Source organism: Condylura cristata, unplaced genomic scaffold (genome assembly GCF_000260355.1).
Source record: "Condylura cristata isolate star-nosed mole 26May11 unplaced genomic scaffold, ConCri1.0 scaffold00020, whole genome shotgun sequence".
Lineage (NCBI taxonomy): Eukaryota > Metazoa > Chordata > Mammalia > Eulipotyphla > Talpidae > Condylura > Condylura cristata.
In genome coordinates this window covers 20,605,402-20,629,020 of record NW_004567121.1, presented here as the reverse complement: position 1 = coordinate 20,629,020, position 23,619 = coordinate 20,605,402, and the positions used below count along the sequence as shown (strand labels likewise).

Genomic DNA, 23,619 nt, shown 5'->3' with positions numbered 1-23,619 from the left:
TCTAATTATCAGCCTGGGAGCTGGCCTACATGGCAGAACAGACCTCTCCTGTCTCACCAGCTGCTCTCCTCAGCAATGCATTTCAGTGGATCCACCTGTTCTCCCCACTCTGTCTTTGGTGAATTCTCTCATTCCCTGCACCTCTGGCCTACACCCCAGTTCTTCTATTCATAAATAAATACCTATTTTTTAAAATTTATTTTATTCACAGGAGAGGTCTGATGGTTAGCTCCCTGGCTGGGAATTGAACTCAGGGTGTAGGGGTAACAGCGCTGAGACTTAACCACTAGACCACGAGGGAGGCCCAGGAAAAGGCATTCTTTCAATTATTAATTTTATTATTATCTTATCCAGTGGGCTAATAACAACCTGTAATTATTCCTAATTCTTCCTCTCCTAAGTCTATTAAGGAAGGGAAAACAAGTAAATATATATTTAAAGGCTGAAAAATCACAAGACACCATTCCTTAAAGGTAGCAAACCAATGATGCTACATATCAGCAGAGCTATTAAGTCAGGAAAAGGTACAAAAAAATAAAACAGAAGGCTTAATCTATAAATATGCTACCCATATTTTTAAAAACTCTAATTCACTAAAATTTTTTTTTAAGATTTATTTATTTATGCATCAAGAACTGGGGTGTAGGCCAGAAATGCGGGGGTGAGAGGGTTCAGGGTAGGGAGCAGAACTAGCAGACTGACTGAAATACACAGCTGAAGGGAACAGCGAGATAGGAGGGTCTGCTGTGCCACATGTGTCACATCCCTGACTGGGGATAGAGATGGTGTTGCAGTGGCTGTGGATAGATTCACAGTGCTACGCTTTAACTGGTTGCACCACCAGGGAGGCCTCTAGTTCACTAAAATTACATACTGCTTTAATATCACATAAAAGTATTCAATAAAAATAGCCATTATAACACAGTCCAGAAAGCAATACAAACTAATCAGGTCAGTATTTGTTAAGAATAATAAAGAACTAAATGATGAAGGTAGTCAACAGCACATATCATGAGACCAATCTTACCTACTGCTTTCATTTGCTTTCCAATAGCTTGGCATATTTCCTTGGCAGCTGCAATCTGAGCTTTTTCACCTAACAAACTGCCAACAGTAGCTCTTAGGATAAAGGAGACACACCGTCTTGAGTATACAGCTTCCACATGTGTTTGCGTTGCCCGAGGATGGGAAACCAAATCAAGTACGTGGGACAAGAATGTAGCAAAGCTACGCTCCAGCCACTGACCTCCCAATGTTGTTACAAAAACAACATATGCCTAGAAACAAATTAAGATACAACTTCAAATAAATTTATAAAAGTGAATTGAAATTACAGATAAATTAACTATCAAAGTAACTGATGACAGTGAGCAAAATAATTATATTTGTGATTAAAATAGAAAATTTAAAACGTGAACATAAAGCCCAGCATAGTACATTTATAGTAGTTCTAGTATAGAAGTTACGGGAAGACGTATTCTGGACTAAAAACAGTTCTTAAGAAAATAGTTTCTTGAAGAACACAAAGTACCGAAGGAGGGAAGTTAAGCTGAAATTATCCTAATGACGAGAAAAGCAACAGGTTAAAATATAAGAAAACCCTAACATCTTGAATAAACACTGATGTAGAGTTACAACAGACTTGCTTTAACTGTAAAATAAAAATGGTTCCTTCTATTTTACACTTGTGTTAGGAATAAAAAATAGCTGAAATGATTTTGACAGAGATCACAAAGAGCCATTTAATTTTATCACATGTTAATTTTTATTAGGTCACTAACCATAATATTTTACTTGGTACTAATTATTATTTTAAGTAATTCTAACTCGGATTTAATTTCATTATTATATTGGTGATTAAACACTGACGGTAAATCCAATCAAAATATCAAGTATTTTTACCTATAGGGTCACTGTAGGACACGTAAAAATCTAAATGCTTCAAACTATCTGAATACAATTTCAATTAAAACTGAATAATTTACATGTGATTTTCTACAAAGTAAAATTTGGGAAAATTTTTTTAAGATATTTATATAAATTCAGTAGCTACTGGCTTACTTACATATCATTAAGTTACTTACCTTTCCTCATAAGTATGTAATTTGGAACATGAATCTAATTCATTCATTAATGAAAGAAATCCCTTGAAGGAAACCTAGTAAGACTGAAAGTCTTTCTTTATGTACCGTTACTTAAACTATTCCATGAAGTAACATGAGCAGAATTCGTTTACACATACGTATTACAAACCTGTGTAACTCCAACTCTCACTTCACGGTTGACAGACCCTCCAACTTTTAGCATTTCTCCACCACTTTTTAAGAAACCTGATCCACCTCGTAGAAATCCTGTGGCCATAAGTTCTAAGACTTCATCAAAAGTTGCTCGCTTTACATTCTGGCGCATTACTTTGAGGAAGAAAAGTAAACTTATAAGTAAATATATTTTGCTGTAAGTTAAAAAATACTTCCTAATAATTGAACTTCAAAATTTTCAATTTATGTTCTAACTTTAAATTATTTTGAAGGATACTTAAACTATGATGGACAAAAGGGCCATTTTCTAATCACCTTAAAGTTCACAACGCATTTATAACATAAATTCAATTATAAAGCAAAAAATGCTAAAAAAAATTAAAGGAGCTAGACATTAAAAATAACTGAATGTGGCCCTCCCTGGAGGCGCAGCGGGTTGAAGCACAGCACTGAGAGTCTAAAGCCGCTTCCGCATGAGTTCGATTCCCGCCTGCCTCGAGGTGACCACATGGCGAGGCAGACCTCTCCTGACCCGCCCACTGCTCCCCTCAGCAGTGTACTTCGTCGATCTGCCTGTTCTGCTCCCCACTCTGTCTCTGGTGAATCCTCTCACCCTCCGCATCTCTGGCCTGTACCCCAGTTCTGTATGCACAAATAAATAAATCTTTAAAAAAAAAAAAAATAACTGAATGAACCTGTGTCAACACAGTCCAATACTGATGCTAAGTGGAATAAAATGCAGCACAATAAAGCACACCTGCAGCAGACACTATTCACTGATCACTGCCCTCATCCCCAGCTGAGGTGGACTCAGGACACTACCATGTTTTCTATACATTAATTACCAGTGAATTAAAATTGCAATGGACTTGCTATCCCTGGTGGAAAACTTTATAAAGTCCTTTCACATACAGTAGCAAATGTAATTTCTCATAAAAATGCTGTAAAAGTATAAAACTCATAACTAAATTTGTAGGCTTTGGAATTTGACAGTCTGGGTTTTAATTTCAGCTTTGACACTTAATACATTTAATAGAACACAAATTACACAATCTTGCTAAACCTCACTCTCCTTATACATAAAGTGGGAATAACAACTACTTAAAATTCATAGGGTTTTTCTAAGTATTAAATAAAAGAATTTTGTCACATACTTAACTCAGTACCTGTCACATCATCATTGTTGTCATTGTTAACACTGTCATCTAATTCACAGACTGCAGTAATTACTATAGAGATGAAGAGACCAAAGTTCAAGGGCTAGTAAAGGAAAGGTCTTGAATCTACAACATCTGATTCTCTCCCTACCACACAGAAGTGGAAGTAGGTTGGGGACAACTGCAGAGCTGGGCTTGTTCATAACTGTCCTTGAGGCATCCATACAGAACTATGCAGGGCAGCGGAAGTCAAATGAAAAAAATCAATGCCTCTGACTGCAATAATGGTCAAGAAAAAAGGAAAAGTTATACTGTGCTATAGAGAATAAAAAAAAAAAAAAGGTCCTCCCTGGTGGTGCAGCGAGTTAAAGCACTGCACTAAGAAGCTAAAGCCGCTTCCGCATGAGTTCGATGCCCGCCTGCCCCGGAGGTAACCAAATGGCGCGGCAGACCTCTCCTGACCCGCCCGCTGCTCCCCTCAGCAGTGTGCTTAGTTGGCCTATTCTGCTCCCCACTCTGTCTCTGGTGAATCCTCTCACTGCCCTTGTACCTCTGGCCTGTACCCCAGTTCTGTATGTATAAATAAATAAAATTTTAAAAAAATAAATAAATAAAAAATAAAAATAAAAAGGGATCATTTCTCATCAGAGACAAGTTATAAAAGTATAGAATGTGCTAAATTACAGTCCTCTGAACATTATATATTATCTTGTAAATCCTTATTTGCTTATATGTCCAACATAAAGTACTACATATAATATCATACATCATCATCATAAAAAATGTCCTGACTATAGCAGGGAAAATGCCATTTGGGTATTTCTATTTAGATAAATACATTTAACAATTTGTCCATAGGTAATAACTCATTTATAAGGAAACATTCCATCTACCTTCAAATATCTCTTACAATCTAGGTCAGGGGTTGGCAAATAGGTACCTGTTGCTTGTTTTGGCATCAATGCTGTAGCCATGACTGTTCCTAAGAGTTTAGACACTGCCACTCGTACCCCATAATTCGAGTTTTCCAAAGCCTTAAAGCAAAGAGTGGCTATATTTTCCAGTTCAGCAGTCCACATGAACACGGCTTCATTCTGTAGTTCTAGCAAGCACTATAAAAAAACAAAACAAAACAAAACAAAACAAAAACCTTACATCCCAGAATTCCACTTCCAGAGAAGTATAGCCAAATAAAAACCAAAAATAAAAACCACATCTACTGCATGCAGCTCCATTCATACGTAATTCTATAAAAAGAAACTAATTATTGGAAACAAAAGGCATGTGTATATTTTAAGTTTAAAAGAAAAAAGTGACTAAGAACATTATAAAGAGGAGCACTACAGAGTGGCTGAGCACTAACCTTGGCTACTGCACACCGAACAGCCATGGATCTGTCAGTCAGGAGGGACCTGGCATTCTTATAAATATCACGATGAGAGGAAGCTGCTGCACCGCCTAAGCCATTTAGAACTTTCTGTAAACTCATTAAGATTTCACTTCTTCCTTGAGACTAGATGTGAACATAAACCAAAACTTAAAAACTATGTTGTAAAGCAAATTCTGTATTTAAATAAGAACATACCAAATCATGAAAGTTTTCTCTGGGCCTCATAGTGTTAACTCTAAATTATAAAAAGCAAATAATTGGATATAAAGTGTTCTAGAAAGTACACTAGAAAGGTTAAGAATAACTTCAACGAAATACTATCTTTCTGAAAAATCAGATTACAAGCAAACATTCCAATGTTTTCATAGCATACTGAAGTGCAATATAATGAGAATGTGCAGGCAAATTCAAAAGCTTCAGTATATTTGAAGGGTCCAAATTTCAGAATTTGAAAGGTTAAGTAAAAATCAGTTAAGTAACATAAGCTAATTAAAAGGAGAAAATCCAACACATTTAAAAAACATCATAGAGGTATGGCTAAAACTCATCTTCTTGTGACTAATTCATCTTCTTGTTTCACACTCTAGTGTGACAGATCTCAAATAGTCTATTTATTAGGTAGTCTAATAGTATATTCAAATACAGATCTCTTCCACTAGACTGCAAGCACTCAGAGGTCAGGACCATGACTTGTTCATCTTTGTATGCCTCATGCCTGAATGTGGAACATAGGAGAATGTGACATGACAACAGAGGAATAACTGGAAAGAAGTACCTACAAACCAAGGAAAATCAATATTCTTCTTAAAAGTCTTCAGAAGTATGGCCATACCAACATCATGATTTTGGACTTCTGGCCTCCAGAACCATGAGACAGTAAATTTCTATTGTTTTAAGTCATCTAGTCTGTGCTAATTTAGTACTTAAGTATTCCAAGAAAACCAAAACATTAGCTATGGCACACACACACACACACAAAAAAAAAACAGAAAAGCAATGCAAAAACATCCGAAGGATTAAATAAAAAGTAGTAGGGAAACCTATTTTTTTTGGTCAAGAAAAAGCATTTGTTCCCATTCCTCTTGAAATATATTGTAATATGCAATAAATGAAGGGACAAGTAATTTATTTGCCAAGTCTACCCTTCTCCTCCTTCCCCTAGGCCCTGGCAGCCACCACTCTATTTTCTGCTTCTGTAAATTTGACTATTTTAGATTACACATGTAAGTAAGACACAATATTTCTCCTTCTTTGTCTGTCTTCTTTCATCTAGAATAATGCCCTTCAAGTTTATACATTTAACATTTATAAATAATGACTTTCCTTATTTGTGGATATATAACACATATAACATTCATTATATGTGTATACCATATTTTCTTTATCCATTCACTGTTAATGGACATTTGGGTTGTTTTTTTAATCTCTTCCTCCAATAAAACTTAATTTTCGAAATAGGTAGTGGACTGGATTTAATTCAGGGTATATTTCCTGACTTCTACACCATTTTCTCTTAAGGAATTTGTTTCTCTTCCCCCCCCCCCCATTTATTGTAAGAATGTATTATGAACAAAGAACATTAACTCTTTTCTATTACATACACTGCCAATATTTTTTCTATTAAGGTAATACTGGTTACATCACTGTGTGTGAGTTAGAGGTAAAGGATGACATGTTTCAGGTGTACATTACCACACCACCTGCACCACTCAGGCACCCATAGGCTTCTAGAATAGTCCATGAGACATCTAACTGACATCTAACTCCTGCCATAAACAAAACACATAAATAAAACTTACCTCTGCACTTTTCAGAGACTTCAAAAGATTATTCACTGTTTCTGGAAATGCACTGCCTAACATTCTCCCCATTTTTTCATAAAATGCTCCAACACAAGCCACTGCAGCCCTGTAAGAAATGATACTTTCACTGGTCAATGTTAGGCTAAAAATACAATTTTATTATATTTTTCTCATTTTTAGAAATCAATGTTAATTTGTGCATGACACTTGGCTATATAAATCCTTAATTTTCAATTTTCAAAAATACCTTATTCTCTAGAATTGCAACAAATAGTATGATAGATCAAACTGTTTTTAGGGATCTAAGACAAAAAATGTACAAGAGAATAAAAGCACATTTACATAAAAAGTGATATCCATCTTTGGAAAGAAACCCAAGCTTTCCTTTTATGAAGATTTCCCAAATTTTGTCAACCCAAAACAATCCTGCTCTCATCTCATTATGTAACACAATATCAAGTATTCATTTTGACAAAATTACATTGCTTACTATGTAATTGATCATTTCATATATAAACACAGAGAGGGTTTATAGCCAAATATATATATAAATTTATAGCCAATATATATCACCTAGGTTTTATACCTATATGATATTTATATATTATCCTGATAACAGAAATAAAAACTCTGGGAACAGGATATATCATGCCTTCCTGGGATATATCATACTCTTACAAATAAGAGTAAATAATTACTTGTAAGTTTTAATCTGTATGGCTTAAATGGAACCTTCGGCTACCTAGAAGATAAATTATAGTAGCCCATCTCTTTGAGAGGGAGAAAACAAGCCATAATCACCCAGGCAAATAGTAAATTAAGAAGTGAATTGCTGTGAGGTTAGCTTACAAGCAGGAGTGACACAGACTTAGGAGTATAAACTTCAGTGTCTCGCAGATCTGTGCCTAAATCCCAGAACCTGTCACGGTATTACTCTGAGGTTGAGTGAGATTAAATTTAGCTCACTATCATACATGTAATAAATTGAACAATCAGAGAAAGGACAGTCACCTTTTTGCTTCCTAATCCCAATCTTTTCTAATATTCTTTAGGATAACAAAGCTGAAATTAACTGGGGTTACATGCCAGAATATTTTAGAATACCTCCATGGACAACCTGTGCCTCCACTTAAAATACATGTAAATTATATGTAATATGCAATAAATTGTTCTTAACCAGAACTACAAAATTATATGTGCATTTACTAACTGGTGGGAAACTAAATCTCAAAGAAGTAACATAGCTTCAAACTTCAAAATAAACTGAAGGGCACCCCTGATCTGTAGGGGTTAAAGTCACAGTGTTCCCAAGCTACCACCAGCCACTACAGCGTGAATTTTACCCCCAGCCAGGGAGGTGACTCACATGGCACAGCAGACCTCTCAGTTTTGCCCGCTGCTCCCTGCAGCAGAGTATTTCAGTAGATCTGCTTATTTTGCTTCCCACTCTGTCTCTGGTGAGTCCCCTCACTCCCGCACCTCTGTTCCCCAGTTCTTGGGTACAGAAATAAATAAAATAAATCTTTAAAATAAAACAACTTCACAAAACAGGCAGCAAGCTAGATTCGGTCTGTAACCTATACTTTGACCATTCGTGACTCAACTCTCACCTAGAAATTCCTTACTTTTCTCTTCTTCCCAGTTAAGAATACTATGTCGGGCCCTCCCTGGTGGCGCAGCGGGTTAAAGCACTGCACTAAGAAGCTTAAGCCACTTCTGCATGAGTTCGATCCCCGCCTGTCCCGGAGGGGACCACATGGCATGGCAGACCTCTCCTGACCCGCCCGCTGCTCCCCTCAGCAGTGTACTTCATCCATCTGCCTATTCTGCTCCCCACTCTGTCCCTGGTGAATCCTCTCACCCTCCACATCTCTGGCCTGTACCCCAGTTCTGTATGAATAAATAAATAATCTTAAAAAAAAAAAAAAAAAGAATGCCATCTGTACTCAAATTTACCTCAAAAACAAAATCTTGCACAAACTGCTGAGTCATATTCTGTAGTTTGTTGATAGACCCAGTGATAATGGAGCAAATACTGAAAAAGAACCCGTTTCCTAGACCTCCTGAGAGCCTTCACTGCCAGCAGGGTGCCTCAGGTTTCTTCTACCCTGGGAGTGGGGAGTCCTTACAGTCAGTAGCCCCTTATTAAAATAAGTTATTCTGAACAAACTTCAATAATCAATTCAAATTAAGTACTTACAATTTTGTTGGTAAGTAGGCAGCAGTGTCATCTTTATTTTTTATAATATCATTACATTTATCAAGTGTTTGAAATACAGTGAAAGTATCCCCAATGCTATATAGAGCTGCAAGATTTTTAGCTAACAGTTTTCGCGTTGGTGGTCCAGGTGAGCTACTTATTAATCCAGTTAACTGTTCAACCAGTTTCTTCTGTTTTTCCTTTACATCAGTCTGTTATAAAAATAAAGATCATCAGTCTTTTCTTACATGTACTTTTGCAACCTTTTCATCAAAAGTAAAAAAAAAGTTAACAATTAAGGCACTCTAATTAATACTTAGATCTAAATTAAAATAATTAAAATCTGTATTACATTCAGCAAAAGAATTAATTATCAAGGTAAGGAACAGTTCAGGGCCCTCCCTGGTGGCGCAATGGGTTAAAGCGCAGCATTGTGAAGCTATCTCAGCCACTACAGCACAAGTTTGATTCCAGGCCAGGGAGGTGACAGCAGACCTGTCTGGCAGCTCCCCCTCAGTAGTGTGTTTCACTTGATTTGCCTGTTCTGCTCCCCGCTCTGTCTCTGTTGAATCCTCTCACTTCCCCCAACACCTCTGACCTGTACCCCAGTTCTTTATGCATAAATAAGTAAATCTCTAAAAAAAAGAGGAATAGTTCAATAAGAAATGAACCACTCTTTCCTAGACTAAATATTCTTTTTAATTCCCTCCAAGGTCAAAAAGTTAGGTGTCAATAAAAGTCACTACTCTAGATGCAAAAAGTTTTCTGCCAACAAGCTAAGAAATAGATCAACAGTTAAAGGATTAGGATATGGACAACTGCTGCCTTATAGGCTTCCCTGTTCAAAGTCAGTAGTTCATACAGTTACAGGTCAGTGAAGGAAACCAAAGAAACTCTGAAGTCTCAGGGAAGAGAAAACATAGACTCATAATCAATCTAAGAACAGATTTCTTCATTCAAAAAAAAACTTATTGTACATTATTTTATCCCAAGCACTATCCTGAGCACTGGAATATAACAAAAACCAGTTTCTACCCAGTACAAAAACCAGTACACATTATAGTTGGGCAGAATTTACCAAATAAAGGAATAGTGTGAGTTCTTACTGTTTTATACAGATTAGTAAGAGACATCTCTGAAAGGATATGAAAATGTGAATGGTGCAAATACCAGAAGAACAATCTAGGCAGAGGGAGCAGTGATCACAAAGGCTGGAGGTAAAATATGTTCAGTATATTTGGCAACAGCAAAAAGTCTAGTTTGGTTGTAGTCAAGCAAAAATGAGGAAGTAGAGATGAAGTCAGAGGACAGAAAGGACCAGACTGTGGCAGAACTTTCTACAGCAAAGTAATAAATTTATAATTTATTCTGAATGGGAGTCTGAAGCAGAGGAGGAATATGATCTAAATGCTTTACAGGATCATTTGGACTACTGAACTAATAAATGGTAAGCTCTTACAAGCTACTGCAAAGCTACAGATGAGAGAGGAGGAGAGTAATAATGGAAATGATGACACATAATTATATTCTAGGTATATTTAGTGGACAGAAAGATTAGAATATGTTGATGAATATGATATTAAGCTCTAGAATATAAGAGAAGTCAAGAATGACTCTAAGGTTTATGACCTAAGCAACTAGCAAGATGAAATGGTCATTTGCTGAGGTGAGGAACAATGGGAAAAAGACAGGTTTGTGAAGAAGAAATCAAGAATTTGATTTTTACTATGTTAATTCTGAGTTACTACTTAGACAGCCAATAAAAAGAGATGGAGCAGGTTGCTGGATATCTGGGAGTCATAAATACTAGCTGAAATCATGGTATTAAATGATACCACTGAGGGCCCTCCCTGGTGGTGCAATGGGTTAGGACGCAGCACTACCAGCGAGCCTTAGCTGCTTCAGTGTGAGTTTGATCCCCAGCCCCGGAGATGACATATGGTGCAGACAGACCTCTGCTGACCACTCACTGCTCCCCTCAGCAGTGTACTTTGTCAATCTGCCTGTTCTGCTCCCTACTCTGTCTCTGGTGAAGCTTCTCACCACATCTGCACTTCTGGCTTGTACCTCAGTTCTGTAAGAATAAATCTTTAACAAAAAAAAAAATGATACCACTGAAAAAGTAAGGATAGATTTAATAAAAGAGTGCCCAGGACTGGGGGGGTGGGGTGGGTGGGTGAAGGCAACAAAAGAAATTAAGAAGTAACTAGTGAAGAGAAGAACTGAGAGGAAATGGTGTGTGGGAAACATCATTAGTAGTGGCAACAGGGGAAGAGGTATGCTGATGCTCACATTATTATGCTTCATAACTTAGACAACTTTTATAACTCTACTCTACTTTTCAATTTCAAAACAAAATAAAAAATATATTTTAATCACTTCAAAGCAGAGGCTCAACCATGCCAAAAGGTGCTGAAGAGTCAATAAGACTTGAACACTGACTATTGTTTTGGACAATCTGAGATCACTGATGAAGGGACAAGAGCTGTTTCAGTGGATTGGAAGCAATAAATACAAATTTGAGATGGCTTAAAAGAAAACAGAAACTTCTAATTAATGACAGTAAATTAATCCATGCATTATGTCTTTCCAGAAACCCCACTAAAATCTCACTCAAAGGCAACCCCAAAAAACACACAGAACACCACAGATCCACAGGTATTACAAACAGTAATGGCTGAGAAAAGACAATACTTGCAATAGAAGTCCTCTAAAAGTTCATGTTTGCTTGTTGAAGTTTTGAGGCCCTAGATACTTAAGGAAGAAGGAATGAAATCATGCTTAGAAATGGAGGGAGTGTTCCAGAGACCCTAAGATATCTGTGTCTCTCTCCTCCATCCTGGACTCAGGGAGCTTGACCAGCGGTGGGCTAGGAAAACTGCACTGAAAATAGGGGACAGAGAGGGTGGGAGTAAGGGAAAGTTTATGTGTTTAAGTCCCTAGGTTTCCCTCCCAGTTCCTAGACCTCAGCAAACCAACTTTGATACATATTCTCAAACACCCAGGTAAAACGTCTCTTCTGGGAAATAAATGGCAAAGAGAAACTGAAGATACTAACATCAGCAGTTTCTCAAAGAATTAGACTATCCTATAGTGAAGTAACAAACTTCACCCTGCCCAGGAAACTTTTTATTACTCTTAAATTTCAGCAGACAGCCAAAAAATATCAGATGTACGAAGAAAGCATCTAATTTTTAAGATAGAAAATAGAAAACACAGGATATAACAGACTATATAGGAAGAAGGCAGAATAAAAGTACTTTAAAAATTATCAGAGAGATAAGGGAAGATAATAGGATTGTTAACACTGAGGGAGCACTTGAATATTAAGATAATAAATTTAAAAGGACAACTGTCACACCGTAGTTTTTCTCCAGTCACATTCATCTCTGCAGAGATACAATGTAAACAAGGAGATGGACTTAAACAGGTTTTGGTTTTGCATCAGAATGGAAAAAGGACGGATAAGAAATTCCTACTACGATGCCACAGTCTCTAGCTTCCTGCCACAGTCTCTAGCTTCCGATGCCACAGTCTCTAGCTTCCGTTGTAACCCGCAACCTTTCCAGAACTGTTTTCTTACAAATCATGAACACGTTTGACCTTCCATTTATCAACTAGGGGGGAAAAAAGCAATACCATACCTTATTGGCAGCAACCAAGACTTTATCAAGAAATCGCAACCACTCAAAGATAAAAACTGGTCTTTTTGCTTCAGTGATCTGAGCCAAGGCTTCTTCGTTTAGCAGTAAACTGTGGGCTAACTCCATTGTCGAGGTTTAAAATTCACCCCTTAAAGTGACAAATTAAGAAACAATGTGTTAAGGATTTTCGAATGTTAAAATCGGATTGAGCTTTAGGAACGTACATGGAGTGAGAGTGGGAAGTACAACCTTAAGACGCCTTTCTTTTGGGGTGAAATCTACCTAACTTCATGGAGGCAACAAAAGAAGAGAAGCTGATTTTGAAGGACAATGGTACAAACAAAAAGGAGCGAAAGTTATAACCAGCGAGGAAGAACAAGGGGGTGAACACTGAAATATTGCAAATAAGGCATTGTTTCACACAATGTCTTGCAAATCACGCGTCATTTATCCACTCCACGAATGGAAGATCGAAGCACCAAGCTCAAGCACCGGCCGGGCCGGGTCCTTTTTTCCACCCAGAGCTCCCTCGCCGCCCTTGTAGCACTTGGCCAAAAAGACGTCAATGTCCCAGCAGGAAGAACCCGCACTGGAAGGCGGGCAGGTCTCTGCGGCCGCAGCTTCGCGACCCCGGAAAGCCCCGGGCAGAGGCCGCGCGCACCCGGGTCGACACCCGCTGCCGCGACGACCGCGGCGTAGCGCCGGGCCTGGGCTGAGTGCAAGCGCGAGGGCTGCCGCAGGCCACCGCGGCGGGTCACTCGGCTGTCAACCCCGAGAGCCGCGGCTCCAACCGAGCCCCGAGCCCGAAAGGGGCCAAGCTCCTTAGGAACTCGGTGTCCCCACAGCCCTCTGAAAATATACGGGGCACAAGGCTGTGTGCGCCTGTCAACGAGCATGCTTTAGCCGCAAAAGGGGAGGGCCTCACCTCCTAGTCAGGCAGGGGCCCGTCAGCTAAGCTCCCCCGCCAGAAGCGGACGCCAAGAGACCCGGATGCCCCGCCTCCGGCACGTCTGCCAGCAGGAAACGAGGCGACAGCGCGTGCGTAGGCGGCTGGGTGTACGCATGCGCACTAGCTACGTTTTCCCAGTGCCGCCGGTCTCCAGTTTCCCCAATAGGTGGCTTACGCAGGTTGGTGGGCGCATGCGCGGTGCGTGCTCTCGGGAGCGGACCCTGAAGGAGTGGAACTGCCAGGTAAGGGCCCGATCTTGCGGTGGAATGGTGTAGCCTGTGACTACTCCATCACACTGTCACTACATTCCCACTCGTGAATGGTCGCGTCTGTGCAACCCTTGCAGCTGGGAGGGACTCGAGAGGGAAGGGCTCTGAGGTCCCTGAGGGAACTGTTTGGGGTTGAAGTGTTTCTTGTCACCTTTTAGCTGTGGTCCAACTACTTAGCCCATCTTTCCACTTGGATATATACTGGGGCTGTCCGTGTGTCGCAGCATCACTCTGCACCTCCCCTCCCGCTCTGCCAAAAAAAAAAAACAAAACAAAACCTGTTAAAACAGTCTAACCACTCAAAAACCGGTAATTCAATTCTTGCAGCTATTCAAACTAAACCTTGGAGTAAACCGTGACATCGACCTTCTTACACCATCGACAAGTCTGCTGAAGCTCTGTCTGCGAAGTAAATAACCAGAGCTCCACCACTTCTCACACTTCGCGACTGTTCCTGTGGTCCAAGACACCAGTCATTTTTGCCTGGATTATTGCCTTGTGAGGTTTATCCTTATTCTTGATGGAATTGGATGAGTCTAAAGGTTACTCACCCATGACAAGAAGTTGTAGTGAACCGTGCAATGTAGGGTGGGTAATGGGTGGGAGAGAGGAAAAGCTAGGAAGGGTAATATAATAGTGGATGGACACTGAGTTTTGGTATTTACTGGCCGGAGTAAGTGTACATATTGACATGTGAAGTTGTACTTCCCAAATTGCATCGTTTTGTAAATGAAGACAAATGCTGCTGGTCCAGTTACTTCATGCCTTAGGGTAGTCATTTGTTGCAGTGCACATAGACTCTCTCTGCCCATCCAGCATCCCTTTGCTGGGACTTCAGATCTTTGCTTTACATGAAGTTGTAGTGGAGAATGGCAATCTCAGTACCAATACTTCCATGGGCACAAGATGAGCAATTATAATATTTTGTGCCCCAGCAGTAGGGAAAGGAATAACCTAATAAGACTTTCATTAGGTGATGTGAATATGCAGATTGCAAATCCTTGGGATTTCAGAACTGAAAGTATGGGACCCTAATCTGTGCGTGGCCACCTTCTTGGCTATAGGAAAAGATCTATTAGTGGTCCATTCATTCATTATAGAATGAAGGCATTGAGAAAGTAGACAAAGATAGGCCTAATGGTGATGAATTTCCCACCCTGCTTCCTTCAGCTCTTTCTTTGATGCTATGACTTAGCACTCTCCCCAGCTACCTCGATGAAGAAACATCCTTACTTAAGCTTGTTTGAATAGTGATTCTGCCAACTGCAACCAAGAGTCTGGACAGTTACACTGGATGAACAAAGTATGACAGTGCTGGGTTTTAATATTTTTAATGTATATCTTCCCAACTGTTGATTCAGTTGCAGGAGGATGAGTCTCAAAATCAGACTGCATTTTAAGAAGTTCCCAGCAAGTGCATATACAAATTAGAGATGTACTTTTCTGGATATTACCTCCCTTTAATGCCCAATAGTTACACTATCATAGCCATTTTAGATGAAAACTATCCTCAAAAATGTGTTCATGTTTTTGAGATGACATGGAACATCCTATGTTCATGAGATGTTAACTATATCAAGTTCAAAATTAGTATCTTAAACATAAAGTGCTGTGGAGAGAGGCCTGGTGTGGTCAGTACCGGTCTATGTGAACGAGAATAGCCTAGACCGACGGGAAGGACATGTCCGAGGTGTGCTCAGAAGCTCTGAGAAGCCCATGTCACTTCAATAACAAATCCCAAGGAAAAGTCAAGGTTTAGGTTATGAGATGGGTCCTACCAAACTGTTCAAGTACCTGTTCACACTGTCTGCAGGGTAAAGGTTATTCAAGAACTTGAAAAGGACACTAGGTGACCTGATGTGTTTTTCAAAAACACACTCTAGAGAGATTTAGGGAATGATTTGGGAGGGGCCTGAGACTATGAAACCCAATTAGGAACTGTTGTAATGTTCAATGAGAAAGAAATGCCAGAACTAAAGCAATAGTGATAGCTAGAGGGGGAAATGTGAGCGATAATATGGAGGAAGAATTGGTAGAGTTTTATAAGAGGTCAGGAATGGGGAGATAGTAATGACATCAATTTGGAATGATGGGAGATAAAGGAGGTTTGGGGTGGAAGAGAATGAGATTTTGACTGCTGAGTATGAAAGCTCTGCAGAGAGAAAAGATACCAAAAAGGTACCTGACTAGGTAGGAAAGCTCTAGAGAAAGTCATGGTGATGTACATAGATTTATTTCCAGTTTGGTAAACTTAAAAAACACTGCTGCTTTATTGATAGATATTCTTGTCATCTGAAGTTGAACATGGCAGATGAAGAGGACTATATGTCTGATTCCTTCATCAATGTCAAGTAAGTAAATGTGCAAACTTCATGTAAAGATAAATGGAGACATGTGGACCTTTCAGCAATGACCTTCATTTTAAATTTGAGCTTAGGAAGTTAGTCTTACTGCTTTATAGGAACACCTCCTTCATGTCCATATAAAGATGCTAGGAACCTCTTCCCTTTTCATGTCAAGCATTTTACTCTTGCCTGTGACTCTTTGTATTCATTCTCCTCTTTCAAGGAAATTCACGCTTTTATTTTATCTTATTGTTTCTTCTAGATACTCTTCAGCTTTGCTCATTATTATTGACAATATCCTAGAGAAATAGCCTCAATTTACTATTTCTAATTTCTTAAACTTTGTTTTTTTTTTTTTAGTTTCCTGCAGTCTGATACCAACCTTCATCACTTTTACTAAAATAGCCATTCTAGGTTGTCTAATATTAATGTTAACACACAGAATCACAGAAGAAGCATTAGAATATTAAGTAGTGTCCAGGAATTAAGTGGTCAGGTTATAAGAAAATCTCGAAAACTCCTCTAAAATAACCTTTTCCGGTGTTCATTAGGGAAGATGTCAGACCTGGATTGCCAATGCTTAGGCAGATCCGAGAAGCCCGTCGGAAAGAAGAAAAACAACAGGAAGCTAATCTGAAAAATAGACAGAAGAGTTTAAAAGAAGAAGAACAAGAGCGACGTGACATTGGGTTGAAGAATGCACTAGGCTGTGAAAACAAAGGGTTTGCTTTGCTCCAAAAAATGGGATATAAAAGTGGTCAGGCCCTTGGCAAGAGTGGTAAGTCACATCCAGAAATAAACAACTGTTCCTAAACAATAAATGGTGACATAGTGATGAGTACCAGAGATGACTCTAATCTTTATACATCAACAAAGAGATTAAAGCAACTTCAACCTTTTAGTCTCTTAGGTACTAAGAAACATTATTTTTCATCTTCCCATCTCGAGCCACCAGGAGCTGCTAATCAGCCTAGTTGGGCCCTGGGTGGGGCTAGCAATGGTGGCAGCAGCTGAGGCTGGTGACAGCAGCTGAGGCTGGTGACCAGAGGGGGTGAGCAGTGACCGCAGGGCAGAGGAGCAGCTTTGCAGATGGTGGCAGGATTCTGCCCTCCTGGTTCTATTCCTGTGGCAGCTGCCTGAGTAACCACCCACTTGAAAAAGCTCAATTCTGACTTCTTTTTAAGAAGTACAAGTGCTTACTAAGATGTGGAGCTGTATATTTATCATAGCTTCTGTAAGCTGTTGCTTTTTTTGTTCTGTAACTACTTTGATCTTAGCAATGCATCATTACTTTGGAAATACAGTACTGGTGTTTCACCTCTTCAACACTTCCTTTAAGTGGTATAAGAAGCTGTGAGTTAGCCCAATAAGGATGAATATTTGAAGAAAAGGCCAATAGTTTACAGTAATATTGATGCTCAGATTTCAATTTTAAATATATTTGAAATTGGAGGTTTTATGTGAAAATCATTGTAAAGTTCCATATTATGGTTACCTAGAGTCCGAGTAAGGCTTTTCTAAAGAAGTTTGTGTTTTCTTCTCGTTTTCTAGGTGCTGGGATTGTCGAACCTATACCTCTTAATGTCAAAACAGGTATATATTTGCTTTTTTAGCATATTACAGTAATGAAAACTTATCCCTTGATCTAACATATGTGTCTGTTTAATAAATACCTTTTTTTTATTGTGCTGCTATAAGTCTTCTCATAGGAAGCCCTCAGTAAAATGTTTGTTAATTAATCTTTTAAATCATTTAAACTCAAAAGTTTTTAATGGATATAAAATAAAATTTAAATAATAACATATGGGAAGAATTATATGACTATTAAAAAGGCAAAGCTCTTTTTGTCCATTAAATTGTTCTAAAAGTATTCTGAGACATATGTATTCACTGTATGTCTTGCTTAATCCTTTGGGTAAATTCAAAAGAAAAAATATTTTATTTGTTCATCATGTTAGTATGAAAGGATGATTGGTTGATGCTTTTTCTTGATTTCAAGATGTTTGTAAATATCAATACTTTTACTTGATCAGATCAATATTCTTTGTAAATGTCAAACATGTTTGCATTAAATAATCTCTAGTGTTTTTTTCCTGTCATTCTTGTCAAATGATCCCCAGTGGTTAAATTATCATGGTAGAAGTATAATGCTAGTAAACTTCTCATCAGAGTGTTCTATTTAAACAGGAAAAAGTGGCATTGGTCATGAGACATTATTAAAGCGGAAAGCTGAGGAAAAACTAGAAAACTACAGAAGAAAGATACACATGAAAAACCAAGCTGAACAACAAGCTGCAGAAGACTTTAGGTAAAACTTTGTATTTGAGCTGTTTGGGGTTACATCTCTTCTTTGTTTTCCAGCATACAGGTGTAAAAACTGAATAAATTGAGTCTAGACCTTTATGGCACTGTTTTATTTCTTTCAATTAGAATGCGACTTAAAACTAAGCAAGATGAAATGAAGCTAGAAGGTGACCTGAGAAGAAGCCAGCGAGCCTGCCAACAGCTAGATACTCAGAAGGTAAGCATTTTACCTGCTTTTTGGTTTTGTAAAGTGTCTTGGCACCCAGTAGAATTTGCTACGTATTTATACTAACGGGACGGGGAGAGAGATTCGCACACACCAAGCCTGGCGTACACACTAGCCTTCTACCTCTTAGAGCTTTTGTTTTGCGTGTTCTACTGATCTGTGATCACTGGTAGTGACTTGTTCACGGCAGGAACTTGAAGAGTCTAAATTTTCCATTAAAGAGTCAGTAATATACTTGCATTTAATTGATCTCTACTTATTTGAATATTGGGTTTATCAGAATTAGAATATATGGAAGTCCTGTTTATCAGAATATTTGATTAAGTGAAATAGCTTATTTTCAGTCCTTCTTATAGCTTATTTTAGGTACCTCACTTGTCTCTAGGAAAATCATGATAGAATGTCGTCTGTTTCAGATTTGAAATGTTTTTAAAGTTCTGTTCTTTCTTATTCATTTTGATGACTCAAATACCAGCAAGATAAAATGTCTTCATATTAAGTCTCAAAAGTATGTGTAAAATTTCCTTCTCTGTAAATAGATTCTGGAAGGCTGCTATATTTTCATAGCACTTTATTTTGAATATACATACACACTAAGCTATTTATACGCATAGCTTATTTTCCCTACTAGGTTGTCAGCAACTTGGGGGCAATATTCTGATTGGGTTTCGCATCCCCTAGCTTACAGTATAGTGCCTTTTTCTGGAAGCAGCACCTTTACCCTTAATAAAAGAATAGACTCATACTGACACAAACATAGTTAGGATAGCCTTGTGTTTGGCTGTGTTTAATTTAGAATAATTTCCCCATTTTCAGAATATTCAGGTTCCTAGGGAGGCATGGTACTGGTTGAGGCTTGAAGACGAGACTGAAGAAGAGGAAAAGGAAGAAAAAGACCAAGATGAAGATGAATATACGAGTGAAGATCTAAGCGTATGTTTTAGCTCCTTTCTAGCAGGATGTCTCAGCTCTGACACTTAACCCTGTGCAGTGTTAGGCGTCCAGCAGCCCTCCAGATACCAGTCGCCCTTCTGCAGGGTGATGACCAAAATGTCTCCAAATATGACAGGTATCCCATAAGTGAAAAAAAAACACTCCTAGCTGAGAACTACTACATTATAGAATCATTTACCCATCCCTAATCAAAACTTGATATAGTTTATTTCTCTTTGACTCATTTACTATCTCACACCTCAGTTTCAGTTTTGAATGGTGGATTAAATGCAAATGTAAATGAGTGCAATTTCTATGTTGTTTTCTGTTAAGCTTCTCAAAGTGATTCTAATGAGTACCTTTATTCCCCACCCATTAAAAAAAAAACAAAGCAAAACAAACACACACATTTTTATCCAAGAGAGAAATACAATTTCCTTGGTTACTTGTAGATAAGAATTTGGGGGCCTCCCTGGTGGCTGAGGTGTTAAGTCTCAGCACTATCACCTCTGCAGCCTGAGTTCAATCCCCAGGCAGGGAGTGGACCCACATATGGCACAGCAGACCTCTCCTGTCTCGTCCGCTGCTCCCCTCAGCAGTGTATTACACTAGCTCCGCCTGTCCTGCTCCTCACTGCCTGGTGAATCCTCTACCCCTCGCACCTCTGTTCTACACACATACACACAAAAGAATTTTTTAGTAAACATTCATAATTTGGAAAACTTATGCTCACAACTGTGAGAGGCCATTCATTGTGAGCATCCTAATGGCAAAGGGAGACAGTACCCATCCTCTGAGGAGGTAGATTCCTTGAAAGTAGAAGGCATCTTTAAAGGATGCTGATTATATAATAGGGCCAAACATGAACAAGGGGTATGTGAAAGTGTCAGGTAGCTGGTACACTGGGACATGTTCTAAGTTATTGTGCCAGTGATCCCTCTCCTAAGTGATTTGAGTTATAATGGAATATTTTTGGCTAATTCAGCATGATCTAAGAGACCAGAAAACCAAGATTCTCTCCCACGTGAACCATTAATGTGATTGTGTCCTTTATCTAGGTACTGGAAAAACTGCAAATATTGACTACTTACTTAAGAGAAGAACATTTGTATTGTATTTGGTGTGGGACAGCCTATGAAGGTAAGAAGATACTTTATACTCCTTTTTGAAAGTTGTATATAAATATTATTTTATTTTTACTCTCCTTTTTTTTTTTTTTTGTAAAAGTGACTTTCCCACAGACAATGGAAATTTCTTATTCTTCCAGTGGCAATGTGGGATTAATGTCTTAAGGAAATATTGGTTAGAGAAATAATTGAAGCCTTATTAAACATTGCTTTTAATTTTTCAAAATTGGGACTTTTCCAGTATTTTATTTCAAAGGAGAGAATTTTTTTTATGATTTAATTTATTTAGACATACAGAACTGGGATATAGGCCAGAGGTGCAGGGGCGGTGAGAGGGTTCATCAGAGTCACATCGGGGAACAGAACAGGCCAATTTGATAAAGTACACTGCTGAGGGGAGCAGTGGGCAGGTCAGGAGAGGTCCGTTGTGCCCTGTGGGTCACTCAGGGGCTAGGAATGGAACTTGCCCTGAAGCGGCTGTGGCTAGCTTGCAGTGCTGCATCCTAACCCATTGCACCATCAGGGAGGGCCCACAGGAAAGAATTTTTAATCACTTGAGAATGTTGAATATTTTCAGGCTTTATTTTTAAAGAACCTTTCTTCAGCTATAGATACTTGCCACCACATGGACCCAGGAGGGGACGCACAATTTACCAAATGTCTTACAGAGCCAAGTTCTTTCCTTTCTAACATACTTGCCCAAGCTGGCTTTTCTCTTTGCTAGTTGAATTTAAGGACTTTGTACTTCAGAGTAGAGAATTTGAAGTTATTGTTGTTTTTATCTTTCCTGGTTTGTTTCGCACATTAAGTACCCAACATGACAAATCAAAAATGCATATTGAAGTAATTTTCTAGTGTACTATAGGTTTTCTATAGTTTTATTAATCTTTTACTTTCCCCATATATGTTACAGATAAAGAAGACTTGGCTTCCAGTTGCCCAGGTCCCACTTCTGCAGATCACGATGACTGAGATTATTCTCAATAAAGCTGAAACTTAAAAAAATGTTGTCACCTAAAAATCCTTGAACATTTAAAATTCCCAATTTCTGGAGCCAGTGTAGAAGAGCCTTTATGTCTCATTCTTTTTGTACCTAAGAGGTTTTGTTTGTACTTTAGAATATAATTGTTCAGTGACTTCAGAAAAATAATGGGAGGCTCTTTGGGAACACAAGTATCACAGACATGGGCAGGTACAATTTGTGGCGCTATTGTGAGGTTGTGGGGTTTGAGGACACTAACAGGTAACTCTCACTCCCCTGTTCATTTTGGAACAAACTGATGAGTAAGACACGGGAGTCAGAGAGAGAATAAGGATGACTTGTTCTGAATCAGGAGCCCTAATAAGTTTTCCTGACTGGAGAATGCTGTTGACTCTGCCTGGCCGGGGCATCTATGCTTTGAGACCCCTTAACTCCCAAGTTAAAGAACCCAGCTGGAACGGGCCACTCGTGCTCAGTTCCTTCTCTAATCATCCTTTTTTTGGTGACTTTTTTTTTTTTTTTTTATGTAGAGGGAATGAATGAGAGTTCAAAGAGCTTGCACCCACACTTCTCTTTCTCAACGTGCTAGAGTAAGTTTCCTCTATGCAAGCATGAGGAGGGGAAATGCATTCCTCGTAAGTCTGATATCAGAGGCAAAGTTCACTAACTCTACTTTTTTAGACAAAATAGTACATCTAATAAAATAGTGAGTTTTCATGAAATGAGTATATACATTGTGAGTGATAAAAAACACTCACGAATTGAGAATAATCTTAAACATCATATGACCCAAGTGCTTACTAAATTTGCAACCCCCTTGACATTTTGATGAATATAAAGGTGTGTGTGTGTATGAACATAAATTTATGGTGAACATTATATATAAACACTGGAGTTTCTACTGTTTTGTATTCATTTCTTTGTTCAAAAAATAAAACTGTATTAATGAAAGAAACAAAAGAGTACTTCTTTCCTTTGGAATTAGTTAAACCCTTTCCTCTCATTTCCACCACCATACAGATACTCAGTCTGTCAGATCTAATGCCATGTGGATTGTTTTGGACAAAAATAAGGAACTGGTTTCTCTTTTTCCTCAGACTATAGGGAGGATCCACACCTGCCCTGTGGTTTAGAATATTTTGAATACACTGATGAACAATTATGCTGACAATGGCATAACTGGAAACCATGAGTCCAGTAGAGTGTCATCCACATTTCCAGGCCTGTAGCTACAACTGGGCTGGCCTTAGAAAGAGTTGACACAAGCTATGTGACGGCTATTGTCAGACAGATGCCGGGTAGCTCGGGAAAAGCTCTGAAAGATCAGACTTTCCATGCTAACTTGTGTTATGACCTCCCTTTTTTTGTATAATCGTAATATCAAAATATTCTGAGCAACTTTCAGCCTAGAATTGGATTGCCTCAGCTGCATAAGGCCTGCCTGCCCTGACAAGCAAGCACTGCACCAGGGTGAGAAATTCCTCTGAAGTCAAAAGTGACTTAACAATTGGCTGATCAATAAAAGCAAAAGGGCTGTTTCTGCAAAGTCTCTCACTGCCTGACGGAGGAAAACCCAAGTCTTATTCTGCTATCTCACCTAGTCTCCTATTCAGCTTCTACAGAATTACTCAAACTTCCTACTGTCTGGCTTTAGATATGGAAATTCATCCAGGTTGCCTGTTTTGGAGCTAGTCAAGTTTTCTACCTGCTACACTTCAAAGCAATCCACAAAAATCTTTCTGGCTAGTCTTTCAGGATTCTACTACCTAGTCTTTAGATAAGGAAATTCACCCATGTCTCCTATTTAGAGCAAATTACACTTTCTACTGTCTGGACCTCAAGGAAACTTACTTAAAACCTTTTAGCAAGTTTCCTCAAAGTAGGAAACTTACTTAAAACCTTTCAGCGAGTTTCTTCAAAGAACTTTTCCAAACTTAATTAGCAAGAAATTTCCTCTTCCTGGGACCCCAGACCATTCTTAGAAAAAAGGTGATTGTGATCTTAACCCCTTTCGTATGCTAATGCCATCCCCC

At 38.7% G+C, this 23,619-nt stretch overlaps 2 protein-coding genes across 2 annotated transcripts in view; one reads left to right on the top strand and one right to left on the bottom strand.

Moving 5' to 3' along the window:
- HEATR5B (HEAT repeat containing 5B) overlaps positions 1-13,413 on the bottom strand; it is a 76,161-nt gene extending 62,748 nt beyond the window's left edge. Inside the window, exons 1-8 of the mRNA XM_004686296.2 lie at positions 13,377-13,413; positions 12,452-12,599; positions 8,808-9,019; positions 6,605-6,713; positions 4,779-4,928; positions 4,356-4,527; positions 2,254-2,411; positions 1,028-1,277 (exon numbers count right to left, since the gene is read on the bottom strand). Coding sequence (XP_004686353.1) covers positions 1,028-1,277; positions 2,254-2,411; positions 4,356-4,527; positions 4,779-4,928; positions 6,605-6,713; positions 8,808-9,019; positions 12,452-12,577 — 1,177 coding nt within the window. The 5' untranslated portion in view covers positions 12,578-12,599; positions 13,377-13,413. The remainder of the gene's footprint in view (positions 1-1,027; positions 1,278-2,253; positions 2,412-4,355; positions 4,528-4,778; positions 4,929-6,604; positions 6,714-8,807; positions 9,020-12,451; positions 12,600-13,376) is intronic.
- Positions 13,414-13,558: 145 nt separating this feature from the next.
- On the top strand, positions 13,559-22,532 carry GPATCH11 (G patch domain containing 11). Its single transcript, XM_004686294.2, has 10 exons — positions 13,559-13,642; positions 13,997-14,172; positions 15,949-16,020; positions 16,566-16,792; positions 17,566-17,607; positions 18,202-18,322; positions 18,445-18,535; positions 19,361-19,477; positions 20,536-20,617; positions 21,518-22,532. Exons 3-10 carry the CDS (start codon positions 15,974-15,976, stop codon positions 21,574-21,576), a joined length of 786 nt encoding a protein of 261 aa, XP_004686351.1. The 5' UTR covers positions 13,559-13,642; positions 13,997-14,172; positions 15,949-15,973; the 3' UTR covers positions 21,577-22,532.
- The last annotated feature ends 1,087 nt before the right edge of the window (positions 22,533-23,619 follow it).

Bases quoted from the DNA above. Each gene is read 5' to 3' on its own strand.
- GPATCH11 (XM_004686294.2), top strand. From the start codon at position 15,974: ATGGCAGATGAAGAGGACTATATGTCTGATTCCTTCATCAATGTCAA. The intron at 17,608-18,201 runs GTATATATTTGC...CTATTTAAACAG, and splicing joins ACCTCTTAATGTCAAAACAG to GAAAAAGTGGCATTGGTCAT. The intron at 18,323-18,444 runs GTAAAACTTTGT...TCTTTCAATTAG, and splicing joins CAAGCTGCAGAAGACTTTAG to AATGCGACTTAAAACTAAGC.